The following is a 26,723-nucleotide window of genomic DNA, read 5'->3' on the forward strand; positions in this document are numbered from 1 at the left end:
ACTTTTGCACAGTAGCCGGTCAGTTCTGATTCCTAAGCAACACACAAGCAGCTGAACATGGGTTTAGCATTTTGGCGCTCCCCACCCTCAGAGCTCAGGAGGTTCTGGAGGGGGAGAATAGATTTTACGTGGCACCTGGTACCACAAAATTAAACACTGTAAACGAGTAAGGCTTAAGAGATTTGCTCGGGAGGGGAGGTTCAGGCCGCGCCCGAGAGCGAGAGGGAATCGTTCTTGATTACCACGGGGTGGGGACCACGGGCCGCGCCAGCCAATGGGGAGGCGAAGCCAGTCGAGGGCGGGATGGGAGGGGTGTGCGCGCCGGGTTCCGCGCGCCCAACTTCCGGCGCGCGTGGCGTGCGTTCCGATCCAGAGCGCTCGGCGAAGGTCTACGCGCGGGCCCCAAGGTCCCCCCTGGATCGCCGGGTGAGTTTCCTATGCCTCTCAGTAAAGTTGCTTTACGGTTTGGTTTGGCGGATTTACTCTCAGGCATGAGATGAAACTATCTGAACTGGTTTGGCTGTAGGAATTTTCATCTCGTTTCCACATACCATGGGTGAAGGTTGGGCATGTGCTTTTTCAGTTTTAACTGAGGTTTACAACGGGTCTGTCATTTCCTCTGCTTTAGGTGTCAGGGCCCTTTTTGTACCTTTATGCTTTTTTTTATGTCATGCACCAGAATTGCATATTTTCTTGTTAATTCCGTCCTTTGTCTCTAGCAAGTTACTTAATCCCATTTTGCAGTTGGTTTCTATGTTGTGTTATTCACCAAGTCTTTTGAAATGGCTTTTCTCTGTTATGTTATCCATTTAGACGACTGAGGCCCAAGAAGGTTAAGTCCCTCCAGGTTTCCCAGCTAGTAAGTCTTAACCCAGTCCCAGGTCTTCTGACTGAAGGGCTCCTAGCCTCTCCTGGATGTACATTCCCTCAGTCTTGAGTCCTAAAACTATTTCAGAGATCTATGGCGATAATCCTCTCACTGCCCCTGTAATTCACACTAATGTCTTCTCTAGATTTAAAGGTATATTTATTTCAAATATTTCAATACACATGGCAACTCTATGTTTTCATTAACCATTTTCCTTTCTGAGATAACTTAGTAAATGTTTTTCTTCTTCATATTTTCAATTGTATCTGAAGCAAAATTGCTTCTGTTGGAATCTCACCCTCTGATCTGTGTGACCTGCAGCAAGTTTCTTAACCTAACTGAACCTCAGATATGTTTATCAGAAAAGTGGATAGTAATCCTATCTGCCTCATAGAATTTTAAAATTAAAAGCTTTTAGAGTAGCATCTGGCAAGAAGTGCTCAAGAAGTGTTTTTATATTATCAATTTAGATTTTTCTTTAAATATGTATTCCTAGTATTTCATAAGTAACTGATTTCAGTTTTTCCTGTTACCAGTTTGCATTCTAATTAGATGTCTTCTGAAAATTAGTAAATGAATATGACAAATATGACAGATTATTCACTCTTTTGGCTTTCTAGAATTTCTATCCCTGAAGCATCAGTTTAGACAAAAGTAATCAAATGTAGCATGTTAGCATTCTTTTACTACTGAGTGTATGCACTTGTAATAATTACTTAAAAATAAATGGCATTTCAATTCTTACTATGCCTCATAAGGCACATTCTTAATTCCACCTTGTAAGATGCATAGAAATTGAATTGCAGACAGTAAGAGCTTAACCAAGGTCACATGCTAACTTGAGCGGAGAGATAGTTACCCATCCTGCTCAGCATCAGATGCCAGAACTAAGTGAGAGGTGTTTAAATTTGATTTTTGCCTTCTCCACCAATTTCCTTTGGGAGGAGGGGGCTGCTGCATCCCATGGGCTTAGCTGCCCTTTGGCACGTGGGATCTTCCGTTCCCCAACCAGGAATGGAACGCACATCCCCTGCATTGGAAGGCAGATTTTTAACCACTGGACCACCAGGGAAGTCCCTTTGCCAGCATATTGCACTTAAAAAAAAAGATTTATTTACTTATTTGTATTTTTGGCTGCACTGGATCTTTTTTGCTTTTGCTTTCTCTAGTTGCAGAGAGCAGGGTCTACTCTTTGTTGTAGTGCATGGGCCTTTCATCATGGTGGCTTCCCTTGTTTTGGAGCAGGGGCTCTAGGGTGAGGGGGCCCAGAAGTGCTCCCAGGCTCTAGGATGCTAGCTCAGTAGTTGTGACACACATACAACCAATGCTCCAAGGCATGTGGGATCTTCCCATACTAGGGATCCAACCTGTGTCTCCTGCATTGGCAGGTAGAGTCTTACCGCTACACCACCAGGGAAGCCCTGCACCAGCTTCTTAAATGGGGATCAGCAGACTATAGCTCTTGGTACCAATCCTTCCTACTACCTGTTTTTGTACAGCTCACTAAATAAGAATAATTTTTATGTTGTTAAATGGTGGCGGGGCGGGGGGGGTGAGGAAAATGATATTTCTATGACAGTTATGCAAAATTCAAATTGCTATGTCCATAAATAAAGTTTTATTGAAACCTAGCCACACTTAATTCTTTATAAACCTCTTACAGCTTCTTGTTGCTTAGAGCAGAAATAGGCAAACTATGACTACAGCCCATGCCTGTTTTGTATAAGTTTTTGCTGAGCATAGCCAGGCCACATTTGTCTCTTGTCCAAGGCTGCTCTTTGTGCTACAATGGCAAAGTTCAGTAATTGGAACAGAGACTATATGGCCATCAGAATTTATTTATTTATTTGGCTGCATTGGGTCTTCTTTGTGGTGCACAGGCTTCTCTCTAGCTGTGGCACTCAGCTGCAGCACAGTAGTATATTGTGCACGCCAGCTACACGGCATGTGGTGTCTTAGTTCCCTGGCCAGGAATCAAACCCATGTCGCCTGCATTGGAAGATGGATTCTTAACCACTGGAACAACATTAAGACTCATTTTTAACTGAGGTTTGATGGTTATTAAATCTTCTAAAAGTGAAGCTCTAGAAAGGGTGATTGTTCGTAGTTTTTGCTTTTTTTTAAATCAAGCTCTCTAGGCCAGTCTGCCTTATTTCTAAAGTACCACGCTAATCCTTAAGAGTACAGTCATATTTCTTAAATTATGAATCCCAGTTTAAAACGGTCAACTGTGGTTTTCTTTCTGCAGCTTTCATCTTCCTGCTGAATTCCTGCTTTGCAGATAGCGCAATGGCAGCCCGAGTACTTGTCATTGGCAATGGAGGACGAGAACACACGCTGGCCTGGAAACTTGCACAGTCTACTCATGTCAAACAAGTGTTGGTTACCCCAGGAAATGCAGGCACTGCCTGCTCTGAGAAGATTTCAAATACTGGTAATGACTTTTTTTAAGTAAAAGTGAACAATTATAAATGATAAACTGTCAACCACATCTGTTCTTTGTAATAGTCAATTGCTGTTCAGATTTGAATGCTTTGCTTAACCCAAAAATGTATGTGGTAATTTGAATAGTTGCCATATGTTATAAATTTAAGGTATCCTGTTGTTCAGAGTATAGCACTTCCTTACCTTAAATTAGTTTAAACCTTTAAAACATGTCTAATAAGAAAGTCACAAAGCAGTACCTAATACAGATTCAAGGTGTTTGGCTATGTATTTTGGGGAATGAAAAATTGTGCAGAGTAATTTGAGACTTCAACCAGATTAGGAATGGTGGCCCAGATACAGTGAAGTGGAAGAGTGCCTATAAAACCAGCTCATGCTCAGTATGTGGTTGATCCCAGTACTACTTAGAACTTCGTCGAGAAAGATTTACCTCATTGGTAGGTTGGGAAAGTGAGGAAGGTCATAAAATCACCGTTCTATTCTTAGCTTAAACATCTTTGCACAAAGAGCCCCTGCCTGGCTGAGTTAGAAATAGCCTCCCAATTTACTTCACATCAGATTTGCCTAACTTTATTAGTTTGCTTGGATAGTCATAACCCAGTATTCCCATAGTGAAATAAAAGCATCCTAAGTGTAGGGACCCTATTTGTGTGTATGTCTTAACTCAGTGACTAGGACAGTTATCTAGCACATAGTAATTTTTAGTAAATCTTGAATGAAAGACATTTAAAAGGCCAGTTTCTGAGTATATTCTCTGATACACTGTTTTGTTTATAATCAACACTAGTGATATGAACGCTACAGTCAGGAGAGTACAGCTCTTGGGAAACTTCCTCAATTCTCTGTCACTGTAGTGATAACAGAGAATTCAGCTTTGTTGGTTAGCCTAATGTACTCTGCTCTGAATTTCTCATGGTGAAACTCTCCTGCAACACTAAAAGAAAATCATCAATTGATTGGCATACCAGAGTATAGTACTTAAACTTCAGCAAGACACTTACTTATTATACCTTAAACAAAGTATGTTTATATAAACAAGATGGGTTTGTTTCTTTTCTCTTTTCACAGACATCTCAATCAGTGATCATACTGCCCTTGCGCAGTTCTGCAAAGATGAGAAAATTGAATTCGTAGTTGTTGGACCAGAGGCACCTCTAGCTGCTGGTAAAGTTCATTTCTATTTATTGTTACGATTTATACTGTGCCAACAGGAGCTTGGAGATCATCTAATCTCATACATTTTACAGATGAGGTTTCCTAATACAACATTACCTTGGGAAAAGTTGTCACTCTCTTGAAATTTATGGATTCTAGGATTTTTTTCCTCCGAAGAATTACTACTCTGGATAATATAAATAATAATATGATTAAATTTGAATGAGAGATCAAATTTGCAGCCATGAGAAATATTTTCTTTTTATTCTGCTCTATCCATATATTTGAATATCACATAAATTTTTGTTGTACTTGACTCATGTGTAAATAGCATTTTGTTATATCCTGTAGAAAGCAAGAAAAATGTTCATGTTTCCTATTCTCTGCCATCTGCCTTATCTCAGTGTAGATTTAGTCTAATCCTAATGCTTCAGAATGAAAAGGCCCTGCACAGACCTGACTAAGGCTGCTTATTTTCATCACTAGGAATTGTTGGGAACCTGAACTCTGTGGGAGTTCGGTGCTTTGGCCCCACAGCACAAGCAGCTCAGTTAGAGTCCAGCAAGAGATTTGCCAAAGAGTTTATGGACCGACATGGAATCTCAACTGCAAGATGGAGAGCTTTCACTAAACCTAAAGAAGCCTGTGACTTCATTATGAGGTAGATAGAAGACAGCCTGTGAAGGGCAGTTATCTTGTTATCTTATTATGATATTGGAATGTATGAGTCACTGTTACAAGTTTATAGTAAGGTAATTCTAGGGGAAAACTCATAGAATATAGATTGCCTTTTTCCAACATCAAAATAAAATGAGATTCACTCTTGTGGCCTTGCAGAAGGATAAGCTTTTTAACAATTCTGCTGAATAGTTTATAGGGGGAAAGGATACATTTGGTTCTGTAGTCATGCACTGTTAGCCAAATTGACATAGTGGCATCTTACAACGTTGGAGAAGGCAATGGCACCCCACTCCAGTACTCTTGCCTGGAAAATCCCATGGACGGAGGAGCCTGGTAGGCTGCAATCCGTGGAGTCGCTAGGAGTCGGACACGACTGAGCGACTTCGCTTTCACTTTCACTTTCCTGCATTGAAGAAGGAAATGGCAACCCACACCAGTGTTCTTGCCTGGAGAATCCCAGGGACAGGGGAGCCTGGTGGGCTGCCATCTATTGGGTCACACAGAGTTGGACACAACTGAAGCGACTTACCAGCAGCAGCATCTTACAACATAAAGGGTATGGATTTTTTTTTCATAGCTAGAGAGAAGAATCATCACTTGGCCTTCTGCCACCACTGTTCAATCCTAAATCTTGAAATTAAACATCCTGTTCTTTATTCTATGGAAAATAATGAGCAATAAGTGAATGTTCGAAGATACATGCCTTTGCCTTTTTTTTGTTGACACATCTAGCTACTTGGTATGTTTTTGTGTTCAGTTCAGTTGCTCAGTCATGTCCAACTCTTTGCAACCCCGTGAACTGCAGCACGGCAGGCCTCCCTGTCCATCACCAACTCCCAGAGTTTACTCATACTCATGTTCGTTGAGTTGGTGATGCCATCCAACCACCTCATCCCCTGTCAACCCCTTCTCCTCCCGCCTTCATTTTCCCAGCATCAGAGTCTTTTCAAATGAGTCAGTTCTTTGCATCAGGTGCCCCAAGTATTGGAGTTTCAGCTTCAACATCAGTTCTTCCAGTGAACATTCAGGACTGATTTCCTTTAGGATTGACTAGTTGGATTTCCTTGCAGTCCAAGGGACTCTCAAGAGTCTTCTCCAACACTACAGCTCAAAAGCATCAATTCTTTGGCGCTCAGCTTTCTCTGCAGTCCAACTCTCATATCCATGACCACTGGAAAAACCATAGCCTTGACTAGATGGACCTTTGTTGGCAAAGTAACATCTCTGCTTTTTAATATGCTGTCTAGGTTGATCATAACTTTTCTTCCAAGGAGCCAGCGTCTTTTAATTTCATGGCTGTGGTCACTATCTGCAGTGATTTTGGAGCCCAAGAAAATAAAGTCTGTCCCTGTTTCTGGTGTTTCCCATCTATTTGCCATGAAGTGATGGGACCAAATGCCATGATCTTTTTCTGAATGCTGAGTTTTAAGCCAACTTTTTCACTCTCCTCTTTCACTTTTCATTAAGAGGCTTTTTAGTTCTTCGCTTTCTGCCATAAGGATGGTATCATCTCCTTGTCTGAGGTTATTGATATTTCTTCCAGCAATCTTGATTCCAGCTTGTGCTTCATCCAGCCCAGTGTTTCTCATGATTTACTCTGCATATAAGTTAAATAAGCAGGGCAACAATATACAGCCTTGTTGTACTCTTTTCCCGATTTGGAACCAGTCTGTTGTTCCATATCCACTTTATAATTGTTGCTTCCTGACCTGCACAGAAGTTTCTCAAGAGGCAGGTTGGGTGGTCTGGTATTCCCATCTCTTTCAGAATTTTCCACAGTTTGTTGTGATCTGCACACTCAAAGGCTTTGGCATAGTCAATAAAGCAAACGTTTTTCTGGAACTCTCTGGCTTTTTCAGTGATCCAGCAAATGTTGGCAATTTGATCTCTGGTTCCTCTGCCTTTTCTAAATCCAGCTTGAACATCTAGAAGTTCACAGTTCACCTACTGTTGAAGCCTGGCTTGGAGAATTTTGAGCATTACTTTGCTAGCGTGTGAGATGAGTGCAATTGTGTGGTAGTTTGCACATTCTTTGGCATTGCCTTTCTTTGGGATTTGGATGGAAACTGATCTTTTCGAGTTCTTTGGCCACTGCAGAGTTTTCCAAATTTGCTGGCATATTGAGTCCAGAACTTTGACAGCATCATCTTTCAAGATTTGGAATAGCTTAACTGGAATTCCATCACCTCTACTAGTTTTATTCATAATGATGCTTCCTAAGACCCACTTGACTTTGCATTCCAGGATGTCTGGCTCTAGGTGAGTGATGACACCATCGTGATTATCTGGGTCGTGAAGATCTTTTTTGTGTAGTTCTTTTGCGTATTCTTGCCACCTCTTCTTAATATCTTCTGCTTCTGTTAGGTCCATACCATTTCTGTCCTTTATTGTGCCCACCTTTACATGAAATGTTCCTTAGTATCTCTAATTTTCTTGAAGAGATCTCTAGTCTTTCCCATTCTATTGTTTTCCTCTATTTCTTTGCATTGATCAGTGAGGAAGGCTTATGTCTCCTTGCTGTTCTTTGGAACTCTGCATTCAAGTGGGTATATCTTTCCTTTTCTCTTTTGCCTTTCGCTTCTCTTTTCAGGCCTCCTCAGACAACCATTTTGCCTTTTTGCATTTCTTTTTCTTGGGGATGGTCTTGATCCCTGCCTCCTGTACAATGTCACGAACCTCCTATCCATAGTTTTCGTTGTAGTTATTCTTATTTATTCTTTATTCTACATTGAAGTTTATCGTTTTCTAGTAGCCAGATTCCTTGGACGTAACAATGTAGTTACTTTCTGTAAGTCTCCTGGATCTCCAGGTCTACTCAACAGAAAAAACTACCAACAACAGTTTCTTACGTGTACTTGGAGCAGTTATGTATCCGTGCTTATATTGGTCCATGATTCACTACTTTGTATCTTAAAGATCTTTCCTTATCCATGCTATACTGCTGCTATTTCTTCTCCCAAAGATTTGTTGGTATGCTCTCAGGGTAGGTGAGAAAAGCAAAATCGTATGTAACGTCTGATCACAGGCAACTACAGAGGAATACAGAAGAAAAGAATCCTGATAAGAGGTGCATCAAAATGGTGTTAGCTGTTTTTTTAGTTGTTTTTAGTTTCTTTCTGCTTTTTAGTTGTTGCTATAGCATATCATCACAAAATCTGAAAGTATTTTAAACTTTTGAATCGTAAGGATTTACTGAATACTGAAACTTCCTCTGTCTTCACAGTGCAGACTTCCCTGCTTTGGTTGTGAAGGCCAGTGGTCTTGCAGCTGGGAAAGGGGTAATTGTTGCCAGGAGCAAAGAGGAGGCCTGTGAAGCTGTCAGAGAGATTATGCAGGTAAGTTGATCCTTTTGAAAAACTTTCATAATTTTCTAGTCACACTGGATAACTACTCCCAATTTTTCAAATACTTACAAATTCTTATCCTCAAGATGAGGGAAATGGGTAGTAGTTACTGTTTATAATACTATGTATTATAATCCATCTCTGTAAAAACAAGTATCTGTTCTTGGAGTCTCAAGTCTAAGAAAAGTGAAACAATGTTAATATATATTGCTTTTTATTTTAATATATTTTGCTTTTTTTTAATGAAAAAAAAGTATTTTTGGCTGTGCTGGGTCTCACTGCCATGCACAGGCTTTGACGGCAGGCTGACAGGTGGCCACTCCTCACAGTGGTGCCCCGGCTTCTCACTGCGGTGGCCTCTCCTGCTGCGGAGTGCAGACTCCAGGCACATGGGCTTCAGCAGTTGCAGCACACAGGCTCAGTAGTTATGCACGGGGGACTTAGCTACTCTGCATCATGCAGAACTCTCCGAGACCAGGTATTGAACTCGGGACCCCCATACTGGCAAGTGGATTCCCAATCACTGGACCACCAGGGAAGCCCCTAATGTTTTGCTTTTATGATCCATCTTGGTTGTTTTGGGTTTCTCCATCTTTTGGAAATCTGCTTTCACAGACACTACGGTATAATTACTATAACCAAATATAATTGTAATCGGAAATAAGAGTGAAGAAGTGATGATGAAAACATCTGTTTTTCTGTTGCCTTACTGAACCTGGAAAGGAGGCTACCCAGGAGGGTTCTAATGATGTATTCATTTCTTCTGTACTAGTGCTAACTCTACATCACTGCCACTTTAAAAATAGGAGACATTCATATGTTCCTATGCGGCTTTCAGAAAGGGAAAGAGAAATTATAAACTAGTGCATTGGTTCATTATACAAATGGTGCAAAATGAAGCAGCTGATTAAATAAGTAATGAAAGCTTATAGTTTCTCTTTGTATTTTATCTCCAATAAGGGTAAAGCTTTCGGAGAAGCAGGAGAAACAGTTGTCATTGAAGAACTTCTTGAAGGAGAAGAGGTGTCTGTATGTATATCCATCTTTTGAACTTGTATAGAGTATACACTGTGTTATCTGATCTATGATCCCCAAAAAAGGCTTGATTTGTTCTGGTTGCTTCAACCAAGAGCATAAACTGAGCAATACAAAGGAATTTGTATGTGTTTAGTATTTTGGATACAAATGAAAAAGTAATTTATCTTCTTTTAATCACCCCTAGTGTATCAGTAGGGGAACTGGACTTATATCACACATTATCTAAAGAGGGGGAAGGTTGAACTCTTTTACTTTAGGGAGTAGCTTGACCTGCCCCTTGACCAACCTAGCTCAAAAATTATAGATCCTTCCGAATTGAATATACAAAATCTTTTGATACTTGATCTAGGAAAGTTATTTATGTTTTAAATCATTTTACTTAAAAAAAAAAAAATCTAACTGGAGTTAAGGTATGTATAGTTCTGCTTATGAATTTTTTTTTTTTTTTAACTTTTTGGCATGGAAGGTTAAGTGGACTGTTTGTTTTTTCTGCAGTGTCTGTGCTTCACTGATGGACGGACTGTGGCCCCCATGCCCCCAGCACAGGACCATAAGCGATTGCTGGAGGGCGATGAGGGCCCCAACACGGGAGGAATGGGAGCCTATTGTCCAGCCCCTCAGGTAGCCATCATTTGGTCTTTGCAAAGAACTCTTTGACATTTTTACTTTTTCAAGTTTGTTTTTGTTTTTTTCCTGTAAATGACATTACGAATCAGCAAATTGGTTTTCCTGATAAATGAAAAATATCTTTTATGGCCTCACTTTGGGACTAAACTTTTCTAAAAGCCTTTGTGAAACTTAACTTTGTGGATTAAACAGATCCTTCCAGCCCCTCCTTTCTACACCCTGTTTTTACCCCTTGAGCCAGTTATAATCTGGAATTAATTATGCATCTTTTGGATATCCAGGGCTTAGTAAGAGTGGGTGTGTTACATCAAGAAGCAAGTCAGACTATCATTTCTTCTTCTCTTTCTACTATAATGGATAAAGTATGTTTCCACACAATTCCTGGACAGTTTTATGAAAAATCTGCATTGCTGCTGCTGCTAAGTTGGTTCAGTCGTGTCCGACTCTGTGCGACCCTATAGACGGCAGCCCACCAGGCTCCCCCGTCCCTGGGATTCTCCAGGCAAGAACACTGGAGTGGGTTGCCATTTCCTTCTCCAATACATGAAAGTGAAAAGTGAAAGTGAAGTCGCTCAGTCGTGTCTGCCTCTTAGCGACCCCATGGATTGCAGCCTTCCAGGCTCCTCCGTCCATGTGATTTTCCAGGCAAGAGTACGGGAGTGGGGTGCCATTGCCTTCTCCAAAATCTGCATTGAGTATATTATAAATAGCACTTAAAAAAATAGCACTTAGAAACTCTCATTTCCTTTCACTGATGATAGTTAAAATTGTGCTGATAACATGGTGCCCTTTCGATATTTTTCTTAACTAAAAGATTAAAAAACAAACATGGTTTACTTTAGACTCTGTATTAAAACTACCATTTGGTGAAAATGATTTTAATATAAGAACTAACTCTAGCTCTAATTTTTGTAATTTTATAAACTCTAGATTTTCAACTTACAGGCTTATGAGGTATGCAGACTATATTGGAAGTATACAAAGGAGCCTCAATGTGGGTGAGGACTTTTTTAGTTTAATACCAATTACATTTAAATATTTCTCTGTATTCCCCAGGTTTCTAAGGATTTGTTGCTAAAAATTAAAAATAATATTCTTCAGAGGACAGTGGATGGCATGCAGGAGGAGGGTATGCCATACACAGGTAAGCACATGGATGTCATTGTGGACATGATTCATGGAGGAAGTTTACAGCATTTTCTCTTTTTTTTAAACGACTTTTTTATTGACCATTGTTGTAACATTGGTTATGGTCATTCCAAAACCTTGAGTCTATATTCTAAATTTCATAGTCAAAATACCTGCCGCCGCCGCTGCCACTAAGTCGCTTCAGTCGTGTCCAACTCTGTGTGACCCCATAGATGGCAGCCCACCAGGCTCTGCCATCCCTGGGATTCTCCAGGCAAGAACACTGGAGTGGATTGCCATTTCCTTCTCCAGTGCATGAAAGTGAAAAGTGAAAGTGAAGTTGCCCAGTCGTGTCTGACTCTTAGCCATTTCCTTCTCCAATGCATGAAAGTGAAAAGTGAAAGTGAAGTTGCCCAGTCGTGTCTGACTCTTAGCGACCCCATGGACTGCAGCCTACCAGGCTCCTCCATCCATGGGATTTTCCAGGCAAGAGTACTGGAGTGGGGTGCCATTGCCTTCTCCGAGTCACAGTACAGTGTCTGCATTAACGATTTTTTTTTTTCTTTTTTAATGAAGGTGTCCTCTATGCTGGTATAATGCTGACCAAGAACGGCCCCAAAGTTCTGGAATTTAATTGCCGTTTCGGTGATCCAGAGTGCCAAGTGAGTAAAAAAAGATGCGTGCTATTTTAATCTTAGGATTTTTCAGCCTTGAAATAATTATTACCTTTGAGAAATACAATGCAAATTCTGATATTTCAGTGAATAAAATGTCCCAGGAGAATTGAAATTTCTCTCAGTTGTCATACTGATTGTGTTTTTTCCAGGTGATCCTCCCACTTCTTAAAAGTGATCTTTATGAAGTGATTCAGTCTATCTTAGATGGCTTGCTCTGCACTTCTCTGCCTGTTTGGCTGGACAACTGTGCTGCCGTAACTGTGGTCATGGCAAGTAAAGGTTATCCGGGAGACTACACCAAGGGTGTAGAGATAACAGGTGAACATCAGGGAATGCAAGGTTGGGAGACAATGTGAACAGTACCGCAGTAGGCCTTTGTCCCATGGAAAGCTCCCTGTAAGGGTGTGAGGCCATCAGTATCTTTTCAGGGGTTCTTAACATAACTCTGTTGCTTATTGCTTGGATATGGGTGTCCAGATACCTAAAATTGCTGTATTTAGGAACTGCTATCCATTTCCCTTTCTGCACAATGAAGACTTAAGTGGGCCTAGCCAAGTTTACGGAGAATCACCCAGTCCTGCCTTTCTTGTCCATCCTCTGAGAGCCAGTAAGATAATAGGAATATATGAGTCAGAGGAACATAAGTTTAAACTACATAGGTTCAGTTCAGTTCATTCGCTCAGTGTTGTCCAACTCTTTGCAACCCCTTGAACCGCAGCACGCCTGGCCTCCCTGTCCACCACCAACTTGCAGAGTTTACCCAAACTCATGTCCATTGAGTCAGTGATGCCATCCAACCATCTCATCCTCTATCATCCCCTTCTGCCTTCAATCTTAGGGTCTTTTCAAATGAGTCAGCTCTTTGCATGAGGTGGCCAAAGTATTGGAGTTTCAGCTTCAACATCAGTCCTTCCAATGAATATTCAGGACTGATTTCCTTTAGGATGGACTGGTTGGATTTCCTTGCAGTCCAAGGGACTCTCAAGAGTCTTTTCCAACACTACAGTTCAAAAACATCAATTGTTTGGTGCTCAGCTTTCTTTATAGTCCAACTCTCACATCCATATGTGACTACTGGAAAAACCATAGCCTTGACTAGATGGACCTTTGTTGACAAAGTAATGTCTCTGCTTTTTAATATGCTGTATCAAGGATGTTGTAAATTTGAAATATAAATTTCAGATTTCAGGATATGATCTCTGATCACAGATTAACCCCTCCCCCAGTTTGCAGTATACCCATAGTCACTTTGATGGCAGAATTAAAGTAGTTTCAGAACTATAGCCTTCTCTTTTGTTTCTCTTTATAGGAGGTGAGGCATCTATCAGTAGTTAAATGATTGTAACCAATTTATATATAACTCAGTGTTTTGTTTTGTTTTTTGTTTGTTTTTTTTTAACTCAGTGTTTTAAAATGGTAAATAAGTTCCAGACACCCTATTTACTGTCTTACCCAGACAGGAAGTCCATTGCCCTATGAATACCACACATGGTAACTGGGCAGTTAGGAACTGATTGCCTTTTAAAACAAAGAAAGGGAAGGAATAGAATCAAGATCATTGTATTGGTAAAATTTCCCTAAAGTTTTAGTGACAAGTGTAATAGTTTCTGATGCCCCAATATTGGATGCTACTGATACCACCAGGTCAGGCAGCAACAGTTAGAACTGGACATTGAACAACAGACTGGTTCCAAATAGGAAAAGGAGTATATCAAGGCTGTATATTGTCACCCTGCTTATTTAACTTCTATGCAGAGTACATCATGAGAAACGCTGGGCTGGAAGAAGCACAAGCTGGAATCAAGATTGCTGGGAGAAATTATCAATAACCTCACATATGCAGACACCACCACCCTTATGGCAGAAAGTGAAGAGGAACTAAAGAGCCTCTAGATGAAATTGAAAGAGGAGACTGACAAAGTTGGCTTAAAGCTCCACATTCAGAAAACTAAGATCATGGCATCTGGTCCCATCACTTCATGGCAAATAGATGGAGAAATACTGGAAACAGTGTCAGACTTCATTTTTTGGGGCTCCAAAATCACTGCAGATGGTGATTGCAGCCATGAAATTAAAAGACGCTTACTCCTTGGAAGGGAAGGTTATGACCAACCTAGATAGCATATTTAAAAGCAGAGACATTACTTTCCAACAAAGGTCCGTCTAGTCAAGGCTTATAGATGTGACAGTGAGATGGTGAAGAAAGCTGAGCCCCTAAGAATTGATGCTTTTGAACTGTGGTGTTGGAGAAGACTCTTGAGAGTCCCTTGGACTGCAAGATCCAACTAGTCCATCCTAAAGGATGTTCATTGGAAGGACTGATGCTAAAGCTGAAACTCCAGTACTTTGGAGTTGTGCAAAGAGTTGACTCATTGGAAAAGACCCTAATGTTGGGAAGGATTGGGGGCAGGAGGAGAAGGGGACAACAGAGGATGAGATGGATGGATGACATCACCAACTCGGTGGACATGGGTTTGGGTAAACTCCAGGAGTCGGTGATGGACAGGGAGGCTTGGCATGCTGTGATTCATGGGGTCGCAAAGAGCGGGACACGACTGAGCGACTGAACTTAACTGATACCACCAAATATTTGGGTATCTATGACTAAATGCCCCTATCTTATAGAAACACCAAGACAAGATACAATATTATAAACCACTGTACTTCAATTTTTAAAAAAAACTTTTTTTTTAATTGATACAGAAAAAATTTAACATTACCAAATACAGTGCTAAAGAGAAAAGGAAAAGGACAAACTGAGGATATAAAAATTTTTTTTAATCAAGAGGTTATCTTTGTATGAATTGCCCACTGCATAATTTAGAAAATATAGTTTAATAATATTTAAAAAGGAAAAGCAACCTTATCTAGTTGGCTGTGGTAAAGCAAAAAAATTCTTTTACTCTAAAGTAAAAAGTGATCAGGATTTATTCATTGATGTTTAAGTTTTTTACTTTTCAGGAGAAAATAACTGACTTCTAGTACCAAACTTTTCAGAGCTTGCCTTTTTTTTTCCCTTTATTGAAATAATCATTTTTACATGAGATCTATGATAAAAAGCTTTAGTGTAATACAGTTGTCACCCTAGAGCAGAACAGGCTGTTGTTAGGAGGAAGGTTCGATTTACTGTTATATCACATAATTCCTTTCTGTTAGGATTCTTGTGAAGATTCATTTAAATGAAATAAAGATTTTACTTTTAAAAAACCCTCTCGAATAAGCCACAGTGTATAATATTATTACTGTAATTGGTGTATCAAATATGCTTTCTCTTACAGGGTTTCCTGAGGCTCAGGCTTTAGGACTGGAGGTGTTCCAAGCAGGCACTGCCCTAAAAGATGGCAAGGTGGTGACTAACGGGGGTAGGGTCCTTACTGTCACGGCCATCAGGGAAAATCTCATCTCAGCTCTTGAAGAAGCCAGGAAAGGACTTGCCGCCATAAAGTTTGAGGGAGCTGTTTATAGGAAAGACATCGGCTTTCGAGCCATAGCTTTCCTCCAGCAGCCCAGGTAAACTTGTGACCCAGGTGATCATAGCACAGCTTTAGAACTGGCAGAGATGGTGATGTAGAAAACTCCACTGAACCTGAACTAAGGCATTCTGTATTTTGAACTCTGAAACTGGTCCAGTTTTGATTTGCATTTAGTTTGAATCAAAAGTATTAGTTATATTCAAATGAAATGGAAAAAACTTCGTGGTAGCTCATATTTGAAATGTGCTGTTAAAAGGTTTTTTTCACATTCTACATTTTAGGTGTATGCAATAAGCTGTCAATTATTCAAGAAAAATAGGGGAAGGGATTTTTATTCCTTGATTTATCATATATTTACATATTACTGTTATATATCTTAGTTATCCTGATTTTGTCAAAAGAATTTGAGATGTAAATATTGGTTATCTTTACAGCTTTGATTATACTATAAATTTTACCACTTCATTTGGTCATTGCATTTATATTACTGAAGTGTATTTATAACTTCACTTATTGTCATATATAGCTATTCCTTTGTAAAATATCAATAAACTATTAACTGCTGATGTGGGTGTCTTGATCTTATCACAGTATGTTCATTGAGTTCATGTATGAGAAATACTTGTTTTAGGACAAAATGCGAGTAACATGCTAAAATTTTGTTTTTTTAACTTTTAAAATGAGTAGATTCTGGGCTTTCCTTCGTGGTCCAGCAGTTGAGAAGTCACCTTCCAGTGCAGGAGGGTGTACAGGGTTGATCCCTGATCAGGAAGCCAAGACCCCACATGCCTTGTGGCCAAAAAACAAAAAAAACAGAAGCAGTATTGTAACAAATTCAATAATGACTTTAAAAATAATCCACATTTAAAAAAAAGAAATTAGATCCTATTGAAATTTCTAATCAGTAGAACTTCATTTCCTATCCTAGTGTGACCCTGGACTGCCAACTTTTTTGTAGTTAGCCGCCAAAAGTCTCAAATCTGTTTGTTCCCTGGCATCTTGTTTCTAATAAAACTAGAGGTATTTCTTTCGATATCCCTGAATCCCACTAGGCCAGTGTTGTTTTTGTAAGGCTAGACCACCAAAGTCACAGTGCCATTTAACATGACTGGGCTTCCCCCATGGCTCAGTGGGTAGAAAATCTGCCTACAGTGCAGGAGACATAGAAGACACTTTCAATCCCTGGGTCAGGAAGATCCTCTGGAGAAGGAAGTGGCAACCCACTCTAGTGTTTTTGCCTGGAGAATTCCACGGACAGAGGAGCCTAGTGGGCTACAGTCCATGGTGTTGCAAAGAGTCAGACAGGACTGAGCAAATGAGCACTAAATGGAATGCTCTAGCTTGTTGGCACTATTACAAAGATGGAAATGATGCATTGAATATCATTACCTGGTTTCGGTGGGGTTTTGGTGTGGGGGTTTTTTTTTTTTTTTTTTTTTTTGTTTTTTTTTGAGTTTTTAAAATCATTTCTTATAGTCTTTATAAGAAAACTGATACAGTTCTCTATTACTGCAGTAAGAGCTCAGTTTCATTATTAAGGGATTTCTTTCTAGAGTTCTTACCATCATAATTTTCACTTTTTTGACTCAGTTTTGGTACTCTTTCCTTCCCATACCAAAATTGAATGGAGAAAGGTTGTGGCCAAATGTTGATATATTTACCTGCCTCTGACAGGTACTTCTGGAAGAAATAGATAATAGTTAGAGAAGTAGTTCCAAATAGTGATTATCAACTGGGGAGGTTGTTTAAACATATTTCAATTCCTAGGACCTGCCCTAGACCAGCCAAATTAAAATCTCTGGATGGGGCCAAGTACATTAGGGGATCTGAAAAATGCCTAATGAATATCTTCTGCTTTAAATAATTTAAGGTTAAAATTTTCCCTGGTGATGTCTTAGTTTATTTTTTGAACTTTTTAGGGGCCTGACTTACAAGGAATCTGGGGTAGACATTGCAGCTGGTAATACGCTGGTCCAGAAAATTAAACCTTTAGCGAAGGCCACCTCCAGACCAGGTAAGTCAGATCCTGTCCTTTGCTAGTTCATCAACCATGACAAACATTGTATATTGATTTGGGGCTTCGTAGTTAACTGAAGAAAATGTTCCAGACTAATGCCAAGTTGCTGTAAGTCTTGTCCTCTTTAAGCCAAACTCATAGTCTTCTGCTTTCTTACCTCTAATAGTAGGGAAAGCATTTCATATCCCTAATCTTAAACTCAAAAGGATGTGTCTGCCCCTTCAATATCTGCTTTCTTGATCAGTCCTTTGCTGTTGAAATGCAGCAAGAAACAAATTTTCTCTCCAATAGGCTGTGATGTTGATCTTGGAGGTTTTGCTGGTCTTTTTGATTTGAAAGCAGCTGGTTTCACTGATCCTCTTCTGGCTTGTGGAACAGATGGCGTTGGGACGAAACTGAAGGTAATCAGACACTTATGTGAGTAAAGGCCTTTTGTGAAAGATATGAATTTACTGTGTATCAAATATCTTTCTCCTCTTGACATATATGCACTAAAGAGAACCATACCAAATATTGTTTTGCTACAATGGCTACATGTTTCTAATAACGCAGTGTCTTTGAGAGTATATCTGGGACAAAAGAGAATAATTTTGGACCAAGTAGCTTATCAAAATTTAGTGTTCTTTTGTCTTTAGGTGTTCACAGCACTAGCCAAAAGTCATTATTTGTTAGCCTTCTCTGATAATTGACAAAATACAGTTTGGAACTTACTGTCTAATGCGGATGTTTATACCCTTCGGTAGATTGCCCAGCAGTGCAGTAAACATGACACCATTGGTCAGGATTTGGTTGCGATGTGTGTAAATGACATTCTGGCACAAGGAGCAGAGCCCCTCTTTTTCCTCGATTACTTTTCCTGTGGAAAACTTGACCTCCGTACTACTGAAGCTGTTATCACTGGGATCGCCAAAGCTTGTAAAAAGGCTGGATGTGCTCTCCTCGGTATGCACTTCCATTTTAATCACGCACCCTCACCGCGTTTCAGCCCTGCGTATAAGCCTGATTGGTGACTAGTATAGCCAGCAAGACAAACTGTGCCACACGATGAGGCAAACAAAATACAGACAGCACCAGCTAAGGAAAATTTAAACCTCGGTGCCCCCAAACCCTCCCCTCGAGGGTCAGACTCACACTTCAACACCATCAGCCAGGGCTTGTCTTCCCCCCCTGACCCTTGGCCCCTGTTTGACTCCCATGTCTCTCAGTGGCCTCCCGGACAGACAGGGCAGGGACTTGTTTCCTCCTCACGGCCCTGCAGCAGAGGCAGGTCAGTTCCTGGCATTCTGACTCTTTAATTTAAGCCTTCATTTCCCACAGAAATGACACTAAGGATAAAATGTACCCAAGGTTTATAGAACTATTGCAGGAGTACATATGTGAGGGTTTTAACAAGATAAATTTTAGGTTGACCAGAGAACAAAACTACCTTTTTTACATCCCCATTTCTGTGGACAGGCCTATCCCAAAAGCCAAAATTGCCTTTCAACCATCTTTTAGAACCGTTCCTGATTTAAATCTGCCTGCCTAGACCCTGTCTTTATGGGATATGGTGGTAATGTGAACTTGATGTTTTAGGCCAGGGCATTTAGAGTTAGGCAGACCTGATTAAATCACTCTTCTAAGCCTGTACCATTATTGGAACATGAGGTGATTGTAAAGATCAAATGTAGGTGAAAGCATTTCTGAAACTAAACTGCTAGAGAAATGGCGTTACGTCCGACTGAGCATTCATTCTGTAAAAATAACAATGTTTGGAGGCTATATTCACCCTTTGTGGAAATTAGTGCTATTTCCCCTGAAATCATGGTTGGTTGAGAGTTCTGTTAGACGGCCCTTAGAGAACATTTTACTGAATGTTTGCAGAATACAGCTTCCATTTAATTGTCCTTTTGAAGAGTAGCTGGTGTCAGTCACTACTTCCTAGACAGGTGTATAAACATTCAGTGATTTCTTTGTTCTTGTTTTCTCTTCCTGCCAGGAGGTGAAACGGCAGAGATGCCTGACATGTACCCTCCTGGAGAATATGATCTAGCTGGTTTTGCCGTTGGTGCCATGGAGCGGGATCAGAAACTTCCTCAACTGGAAAGAATCACGGAAGGAGACGCTGTTATTGGAATCGCTTCATCTGGTCTTCACAGCAACGGATTCAGCCTTGTGAGGAAAATTGTAGCAAAATCTTCTCTCGAGTACTCTTCTCCAGCACCTGGTGGCTGTGGTGACCAGACCTTAGGTACACAAGCTCACGTTTAAACTCTCCTACTTGGAAATGTCTGAGCAGCCGGTCACTAGGGTTAGGCTGATTTCGTTACTTAAAGTACTCTTAATACTAAGAATATTAAGTACTAAAGTACTCTTAATACTTAATACTAAGTACTCTTAATACTTAGGCTGTGGTTTGGCTGCTTAGACATTATAGAACAGGTGTATCTGGCAGGGTCACAGTCCTCCTCTGTTTCAGAATTATTTTTTATGTATGCTTTGGTTTCATTTCATAGACTTAAGTTTTTATCTTATCTTCCCAACATACAGGTGACTTACTTCTAACCCCAACCAAAATCTACAGCCGCTCACTGTTACCTGTCCTGCGTTCAGGACGTGTTAAGGCAGTTGCACATATTACTGGTGGAGGATTACTGGAAAACATCCCCAGAGTCCTCCCTCAGAAATTGGGGGTGAATTTAGGTAAGATCACTAAAAGGAAATTTTGCTCAGAAAACTATTAGAAGAAAAAATACATTATGGAAGGAAACTCTTTGGGTAGTTTAAATACATATAGGATTATACCCAGAAATTATTCATCATTTGGACTTCTTGTGGAAAAAATAGAACTGACCCTTTACCATATCTTTTCACTTCATTGGCCATGTTTATAAGGCATAGACCAAGTGAAGTTGCTCAGTCATGTCTGACTCTTTGCGACTGCATGGACTGTAGCCTACCACGCTCCTCCGTCCATGGGATTTTCCAGGCAAGGGTGGGTTGCCATTTCCTTCTCCAGGGGATCTTCCCCACCCAGGGATCGAACCCAGGTTTCCTGCATTGTAGGCAGATGCTTTACCGTCTGAGCCATAAGGGAAGTCCTACATATAAGGCATACTACTACTAAGTCACTTCAGTCATGTCCGACTCTGTGTGACCCCATAGACGGCAGCCCACCAGGCTCCCCCCTCCCTGGGACTCTCCAGGCAAGAACACTGGAGTGGGTTGCCGTTTCCTTCTCCAATGCATGAAAGTGAAAAGTGAAAGGGAAGTCGCTCAGTCGTGTCCGACTCTTCACGACCCCATGGACTGCAGCCTACCAGGCTCCTTCGCCCATGGGATTTTCCAGGCAAGAGTACTGGAGTGGGGTGCCATTGCCTTCTCCCACATATAAGGCATACAGCCCTGTAATTGGCTTATATCAGATGAAATTTTCTAAGCAGATTCTCCAGAGGGTTGGTAAGCTTAAGCTCTGTCAAGATAGAATCAGGAACTTGCTGGGAGGGAAAGGGAAGTGGTAGTTATTAAATAGTCCATGTGTGGGATAAAGAGGACCCAAACCAAAGCATTGTGAAGAGAGACAGAAGAATCATTGTGTACTTAGCATGAAAAAAGAAGTCCCAGGTTTCTGGTTTAGTGGGTGCATAGGTGGGAACATGCATAGAAAGGAGAAGAGTAGATTTGAATAGAGAATGAGAATGCAGTGTTTTAAGTCTTTGACATGTTCATTGCAGTATTTCTGTGGGAAGTTAAAACAGTCTGAATCAGGGAGTAAACCATGTGAACGTATCAATTCCAAGCAAGGTTTTCAACATGACACTGGTTAGCAATGTCAAAAAGCAACTTGAGAGGGTAGATTCCACCCCCCAGATTATTGGCACAAGGGATGATAGCAGAGATACAGAGACAATAAGTGAAGATTGCTGTTTCAAGAAACTTATTGGTTGGGAATTCCCTGGTGATCCAGTGGTTATGAGTCAGCACTTCACTGTGGTGGCCTCATTTCAGTCCCTGGTCCAGGAACTCAGATCCTGCAAGCCATGCAGTGGGGCCAAAAAAAAAAAAGTTTTTAAACAGACCTAAGTCTAGCTTGTTTGTTGTTTTTGTTTTATTTTTTGGCCCCACTGCACAATTTGCGTGATCTTAGTTCCTTTAACAGGAATTGAACCTGGCACGTCCTAATCACTGGACTGACAGGGGGTTCCCTAAATTTTAAAATAAATGCAGAGGGGCAGAGTATTGCTCTTAAACTTTCTATATAGCATAAGTTTTCTACAGTAGTAGCTGTATTTCCTCTAAGTCTGTATATAAGCCACTAGTTTTGCATCAAACTTAGGGTGTGTTTTGGTCATTGCTAAGACCCAACTAGACAACATTCTCAGAGGATAGTATGCCAGCCTTTACTGGAATTCAGCCCCATTAGAGCATCTCTTTCATCAGGGAATTTCTAAGGATCTAGTTAGTTAATGCAGCACAAAACTAATTGAGCAAAAATTTGCTCAATTGTGAATATTGGCCAAGTGTGACACAAAAGTGTTCTTAATGCCTTAGTACAGATGGATCCCCAGAAAGCTTCTGAAAGGCCAGTTAGTAGTTTCTCCTTATATAAAATAGCTGTCCTGGTTTTAATTTCCATAATTTTGTAAATGTGCATGCTTTTATACTTTGGGTCAACAGTAGATTAAGGAACAATTCTTGCCTGTTTTTAGATGCCCAGACCTGGAGGGTCCCCAGGATCTTCTCATGGTTACAGCAGGAAGGCCACCTCTCTGAAGAGGAGATGGCCAGAACATTTAACTGTGGGATTGGGGCTGCCCTCGTGGTATCAGAGGACCTGGTGAAGCAGACTCTGCAGGATATTGAGCAGCACCAGGAAGAAGCCTGCGTGATCGGCAGAGTGGTTGCATGTCCCGAGGGTAACCTCTTCCTTCAGTGGCTCTTAGATCTATAATCTTCAATATAACTGTGCCCTGCCTTAGGAGCTCTGCCTACCCATTGCTATGGCAACTGTCTTTACACAGCTGTCACGTGGAAACATCCCAGCCAGTAATACCACGCGTCTCTTCATTTCTGCCTCAGGGTCTAACCCCTGTGTGTAGCAGTCACACGCACAACCACACCCTGCAGGAAGCAACCCTTGATCAGTGGGGTGAGAGATAATGAGTCAGCACCCACTTGAGAAACAGAAGGAGGGAGCGGTTCTAGGCACAGTCTGTCTACATGCCTCCTTTGAGGGTCCCTAGGATCAAGCCCAAGTTGCCCACTGCAGTGACCAGCTGAATAGCACACTCAGTATAAGAGTCTTCCCCATCACCATCCCCTGTCACTTCCCAGAGCAATCTCTCACGTGAGGAGTTGGGTCAGGCTCTGCTTTGTGGCACAACTCAATTCGAGGAGCAGTGAGCAAGCACCCTGATGAGCCTGTATTACCCGAAACTCTGTTAGAAGCACTAGAAATTGGCAGAATGGCAGAAAACCCATTCAGATTCTCTAACAGAGATGTCAAGACTTGCTAATTTTGCCTTTCATTCCTTTACTGTGTAGGTTTCATTTTCAGGCAGGCTCTCCAAATACCCATAAGATGTCTTGAGCCCACATCCTTCAACTCACATTGCACTAAGAGAGGCCCTCTTTTTCTCAACATCCTGTATCAAACCTTTGAATGGTCTTGCTTGTTCACATGCCTACCCTTGAAGCTGAGAGGTCATAGCACTAGTGTGGATGGAAGATTTACAGGAGAAGGGAGAGAACACTGGCAGGCACTAACATATCCACTTTATCTACAGTGCTGTAGCTTTTAGTTGAAGTGGGCAGTGTCCGCCTTCAGGAAGTTTCTATGAGTGAGTAATGATAAGTAAACAAACTTACTATTTGTTTTAATCGTGCATATTTTGAGAATAAAATAACAGCGTTCTAAAGTGTTTTTAAAACACTTCTCTTTCCATATTACTGTTAATTCAAAGTTGTTCTTGATTTACTTATTGAGTACATTTGCACCAAAGGTTCTCCTCGTGTGAAAGTCGAGCATCTGATTGAAACCATGCAAATAAATGGATCAGTATTGGAGAATGGAACCCTGAGAAATCATTTCTCTGTTCAACCAAAAAAGGCAAGAGTAGCTGTCTTAATTTCTGGGACAGGTGAGACATGGCTCCCTCTTTACTACAGAGCTGTAGATATGCTCTTCGTTTTCTCCTGTTCTTCCCCCTAAAAAAACCTCCAACTGTGAGAACACTGTTAGTAGAATAGGGCTGAGGATTGTTAAGGAATGTTAGCTATTCTGCATCCTCAGTCCTTCCACTTTTCTCAGGCATTTTAGACAGCTTCTAAAGGAAAATTAGAGGGTGTTGGGAAGATGGTTGAAGAGAGAGAAGCTTTTCTAGATAGAATGCAAATTGTAACTTTTCAATTGTAGCTTTATAGTTGAAAAGTCTTAAGACAGTTGAGGCTTTTTTTAATTGTCAACAGTAATTTAGTACAAAATTTTCATTTGCCTCTTGTGGGCAGAGGGGTAAAGTAATAAGAGCATTGTTTTCTCTCATATGGATGGATACAGCACGATTTTTTGGCTTATGGGGTTGAACCCAGGCCTTTGGCAGTAAGTGGACAGAGTCCTGACCGCTGGACCACCCAGCAGTTCCCACCACTGTTTTAAGTGACTTTGCTATGAACATTCTTGTAAATACAGTAGGTTCATAAGTAAATATCAGATTCTTTCTTTAAATTACATTATCAGAAATATAAATGCTTTACAAGTCTATTTTAAGGTTTCAGTATACTTTAGACCCGAGTTGATGGTAAAGCAAAATGATTGTAAGAGGTCAGTCATAGTGGTTTATTCTTCTTGAAAGTGTTCGGGTTTTTTTCTTGTTTAATTAAGCAGCTTGTTCCTCATCCTTCAGTTTTAACATGTGTTGAACTGTTTCTACTGCTATGCTCAATCATATTTTGTGCTTATGTTTTCATGAGATACTAATCCATTATTCCAAGAGGAAGGAAATGTAAAAGCTTCACATATTTTGCTAATCTTTACCAAGACATTTTTATTCAAAAACCTTGACCATTCCCTATTTGAAGTATGTAAACCTTTTAAAGAAGTATGCCTTCACCTGTGTTTTTTTGCCTTTTTTCAGGATCGAACCTCCAAGCTCTCATAGACAGCACTAGGGAGCCAAGTAGCTTGGCACACATTGTCATTGTGATCTCCAACAAAGCTGCAGTGGCTGGCTTAGATAAAGCAGAAAAAGCCGGGATTCCCACGAGAGTAAGTTACTTTGAAAAGTATCTTTACAGATTATTCAAGCTCATAATCTGCCCCTAAATGTTCTTAAGACATCTGGATTTGGGGTAGCTACTAGGCTTGCCTTTCCATTCTGGTTCATTCCTTCATTCTTGATATCACATGTGTCTTCAGATGGTCAATGTAGTCTATTTATAGGTTGGATTTTAAATTATTTTTGGTTAATTTGTTGGAGACAGATGGTACTTACCCATTTCTCTTCTAGGTAATTAATCATAAATTATATAAAAATCGTGCAGCATTTGACACTGCAATTGACGAAGTCCTTGAAGAGTTCTCCACAGACATAGTCTGTCTTGCAGGATTCATGAGAATTTTGTCTGGCCCCTTCGTCAGAAAATGGAATGGTAAGTAAAAAACTGTTTGATACCACATTGAGAAATCAACTGAAAATGACTCTAGGGTGGTTAATTTACCAAACCATTCCAGGCATGAGAGATCTACTATGACATTTTATTTTGACATACATAATAATTGAATTTCCTTTGCCTTTAGCCCAGAGAATGACCCAGTGATGACTTCTTATCCTTCTTCATCAGTTTTCTTTGGTGTGCTATAATTATGTTTTCTAAGATAGCTTAGATTGCTTTCACATTAATACAAATATAATTTCATCTTCTGGATAAATACTGGGAGGAGACTTTTTTCCTTGTTTAGAAGTGTGAACCACTGCCAGAAAATGGCAAAGAAGGTACTATTGTCAGATTTCACAGGATCCGCTGTTAATGTCAAGAGCCCTATAAGCCAGAGTAGACCCCTTCCCATCCAGCTTTGAGTCACTGCTGGCACCTGTTCAGAGTCCCTCATTGTGTCTTCATATGTGCAAGGCAGAAACCTGCTGCTCCCAGGGCCTCCTTGGATGAAAACGGGTATTTCACTTTTCCTCATTTCTGTCTTTGACAATGAAAACACCCAACCTAGAGAAAGCTTGCTCATGTTGACTCCTGATTCTAGACAGGAAAGTGTATATTCCAGATTCTGACCACATTTTAATTAATTTCCAGGGAAAATGCTCAATATCCACCCATCCTTGCTCCCTTCGTTTAAGGGTTCAAATGCCCATGAACAAGTCCTGGACGCTGGGGTCACAGTCACCGGGTGCACCGTGCACTTTGTAGCTGTGAGTATGGCTCGTGATTAGTATTTGAATGTCAGTTGCACTTGCCAGAGGTAACGTTCAAAACTTCTGCTTTCTTTTCCAGGAAGATGTAGATGCCGGTCAAATTATCTTACAGGAAGCCGTTCCAGTGAAGAGGGGTGACACTGTTGAAACTCTATCTGAGAGAGTAAAATTAGCAGAACATAAAATATTTCCCTCAGCCCTCCAGCTGGTGGCCAGTGGAGCTGTACGGCTTGGAGAAAATGGCAGAATCTGTTGGGTCACAGAGGACTGAAGCGTCATCCCCCGGGAATGGAGACAGCTGAGAGCATTGTAGGTGCTGCAGGGGGACTTTTATCCTGGACTCCACCTAAAAGATGTGTGAGACATCTGTGTGTTGCCTCCAGTGGTCTTTCAGGTTTTACCTGTCTGGGGCCTTCTTGTTCATAATCAAACTAGGCCTTCAGAATTCCTTTTACTTTTAGCCAAGTATTATACCAAAACTTAGTCTTTTCTTTTTCAAAGAGCTAACAAGTCTAAAAAGTTAGTATCTTGTCCTCATATTGTATATCTGTACTAATTTGAATTGAGACTTCTCGAATTATTCTGATCATAAGTTGTTATCATAAAATTTCTGGGTAGTTCCCATTGAGGGATAGTGTTCTCTGTGCTTTGAAGAATCATTACACTTTCCTGTAATAATTGACGATTTCTATAATACCCAGATTTCAGCTTCACAGTTTGGGAGGATACAAGGCAATCTACTCAGACCAGTAAAGCGTTTTTTTTTTTTTTTATGTTATTTAATTATTGCAATAGTAATTTTCTGTTTTTCATAACATGTACAGATTCCACAGTGTTATGGATTAAACAGTCTTCTGTCTAAAAAGCA

The 26,723-nt window shown here is 40.6% G+C and overlaps 1 protein-coding gene across 2 annotated transcripts; it reads left to right on the forward strand.

The window, feature by feature from the left end:
• On the forward strand, positions 1 to 26,723 carry GART (phosphoribosylglycinamide formyltransferase, phosphoribosylglycinamide synthetase, phosphoribosylaminoimidazole synthetase). 2 transcript variants are annotated; one of them, XM_070366174.1, is made up of 22 exons: positions 1 to 18; positions 3,150 to 3,302; positions 4,382 to 4,477; positions 4,955 to 5,129; positions 8,373 to 8,484; positions 9,454 to 9,522; positions 10,027 to 10,152; positions 11,215 to 11,302; positions 11,863 to 11,948; positions 12,113 to 12,281; positions 15,242 to 15,473; positions 17,356 to 17,450; positions 17,745 to 17,854; positions 18,197 to 18,395; positions 19,432 to 19,683; positions 19,983 to 20,135; positions 22,142 to 22,348; positions 23,435 to 23,572; positions 24,566 to 24,696; positions 24,938 to 25,079; positions 25,737 to 25,852; positions 25,935 to 26,723. In XM_070366174.1, exons 2-22 carry the CDS (start codon positions 3,158 to 3,160, stop codon positions 26,124 to 26,126), a joined length of 3,033 nt encoding a protein of 1,010 aa, XP_070222275.1. In that variant the 5' UTR covers positions 1 to 18; positions 3,150 to 3,157; the 3' UTR covers positions 26,127 to 26,723. The 2 variants fall into 2 exon arrangements, with proteins under 2 accessions (XP_070222275.1, XP_005893411.1); XM_005893349.3 differs by lacking the exon at positions 1 to 18 and adding an exon at positions 286 to 426 and having other exon boundaries at positions 3,117 to 3,302.

The sequence above is a fragment of the Bos mutus genome, chromosome 1, assembly GCF_027580195.1.
Source record: "Bos mutus isolate GX-2022 chromosome 1, NWIPB_WYAK_1.1, whole genome shotgun sequence".
Classification (NCBI taxonomy): Eukaryota; Metazoa; Chordata; class Mammalia; order Artiodactyla; family Bovidae; genus Bos; species Bos mutus.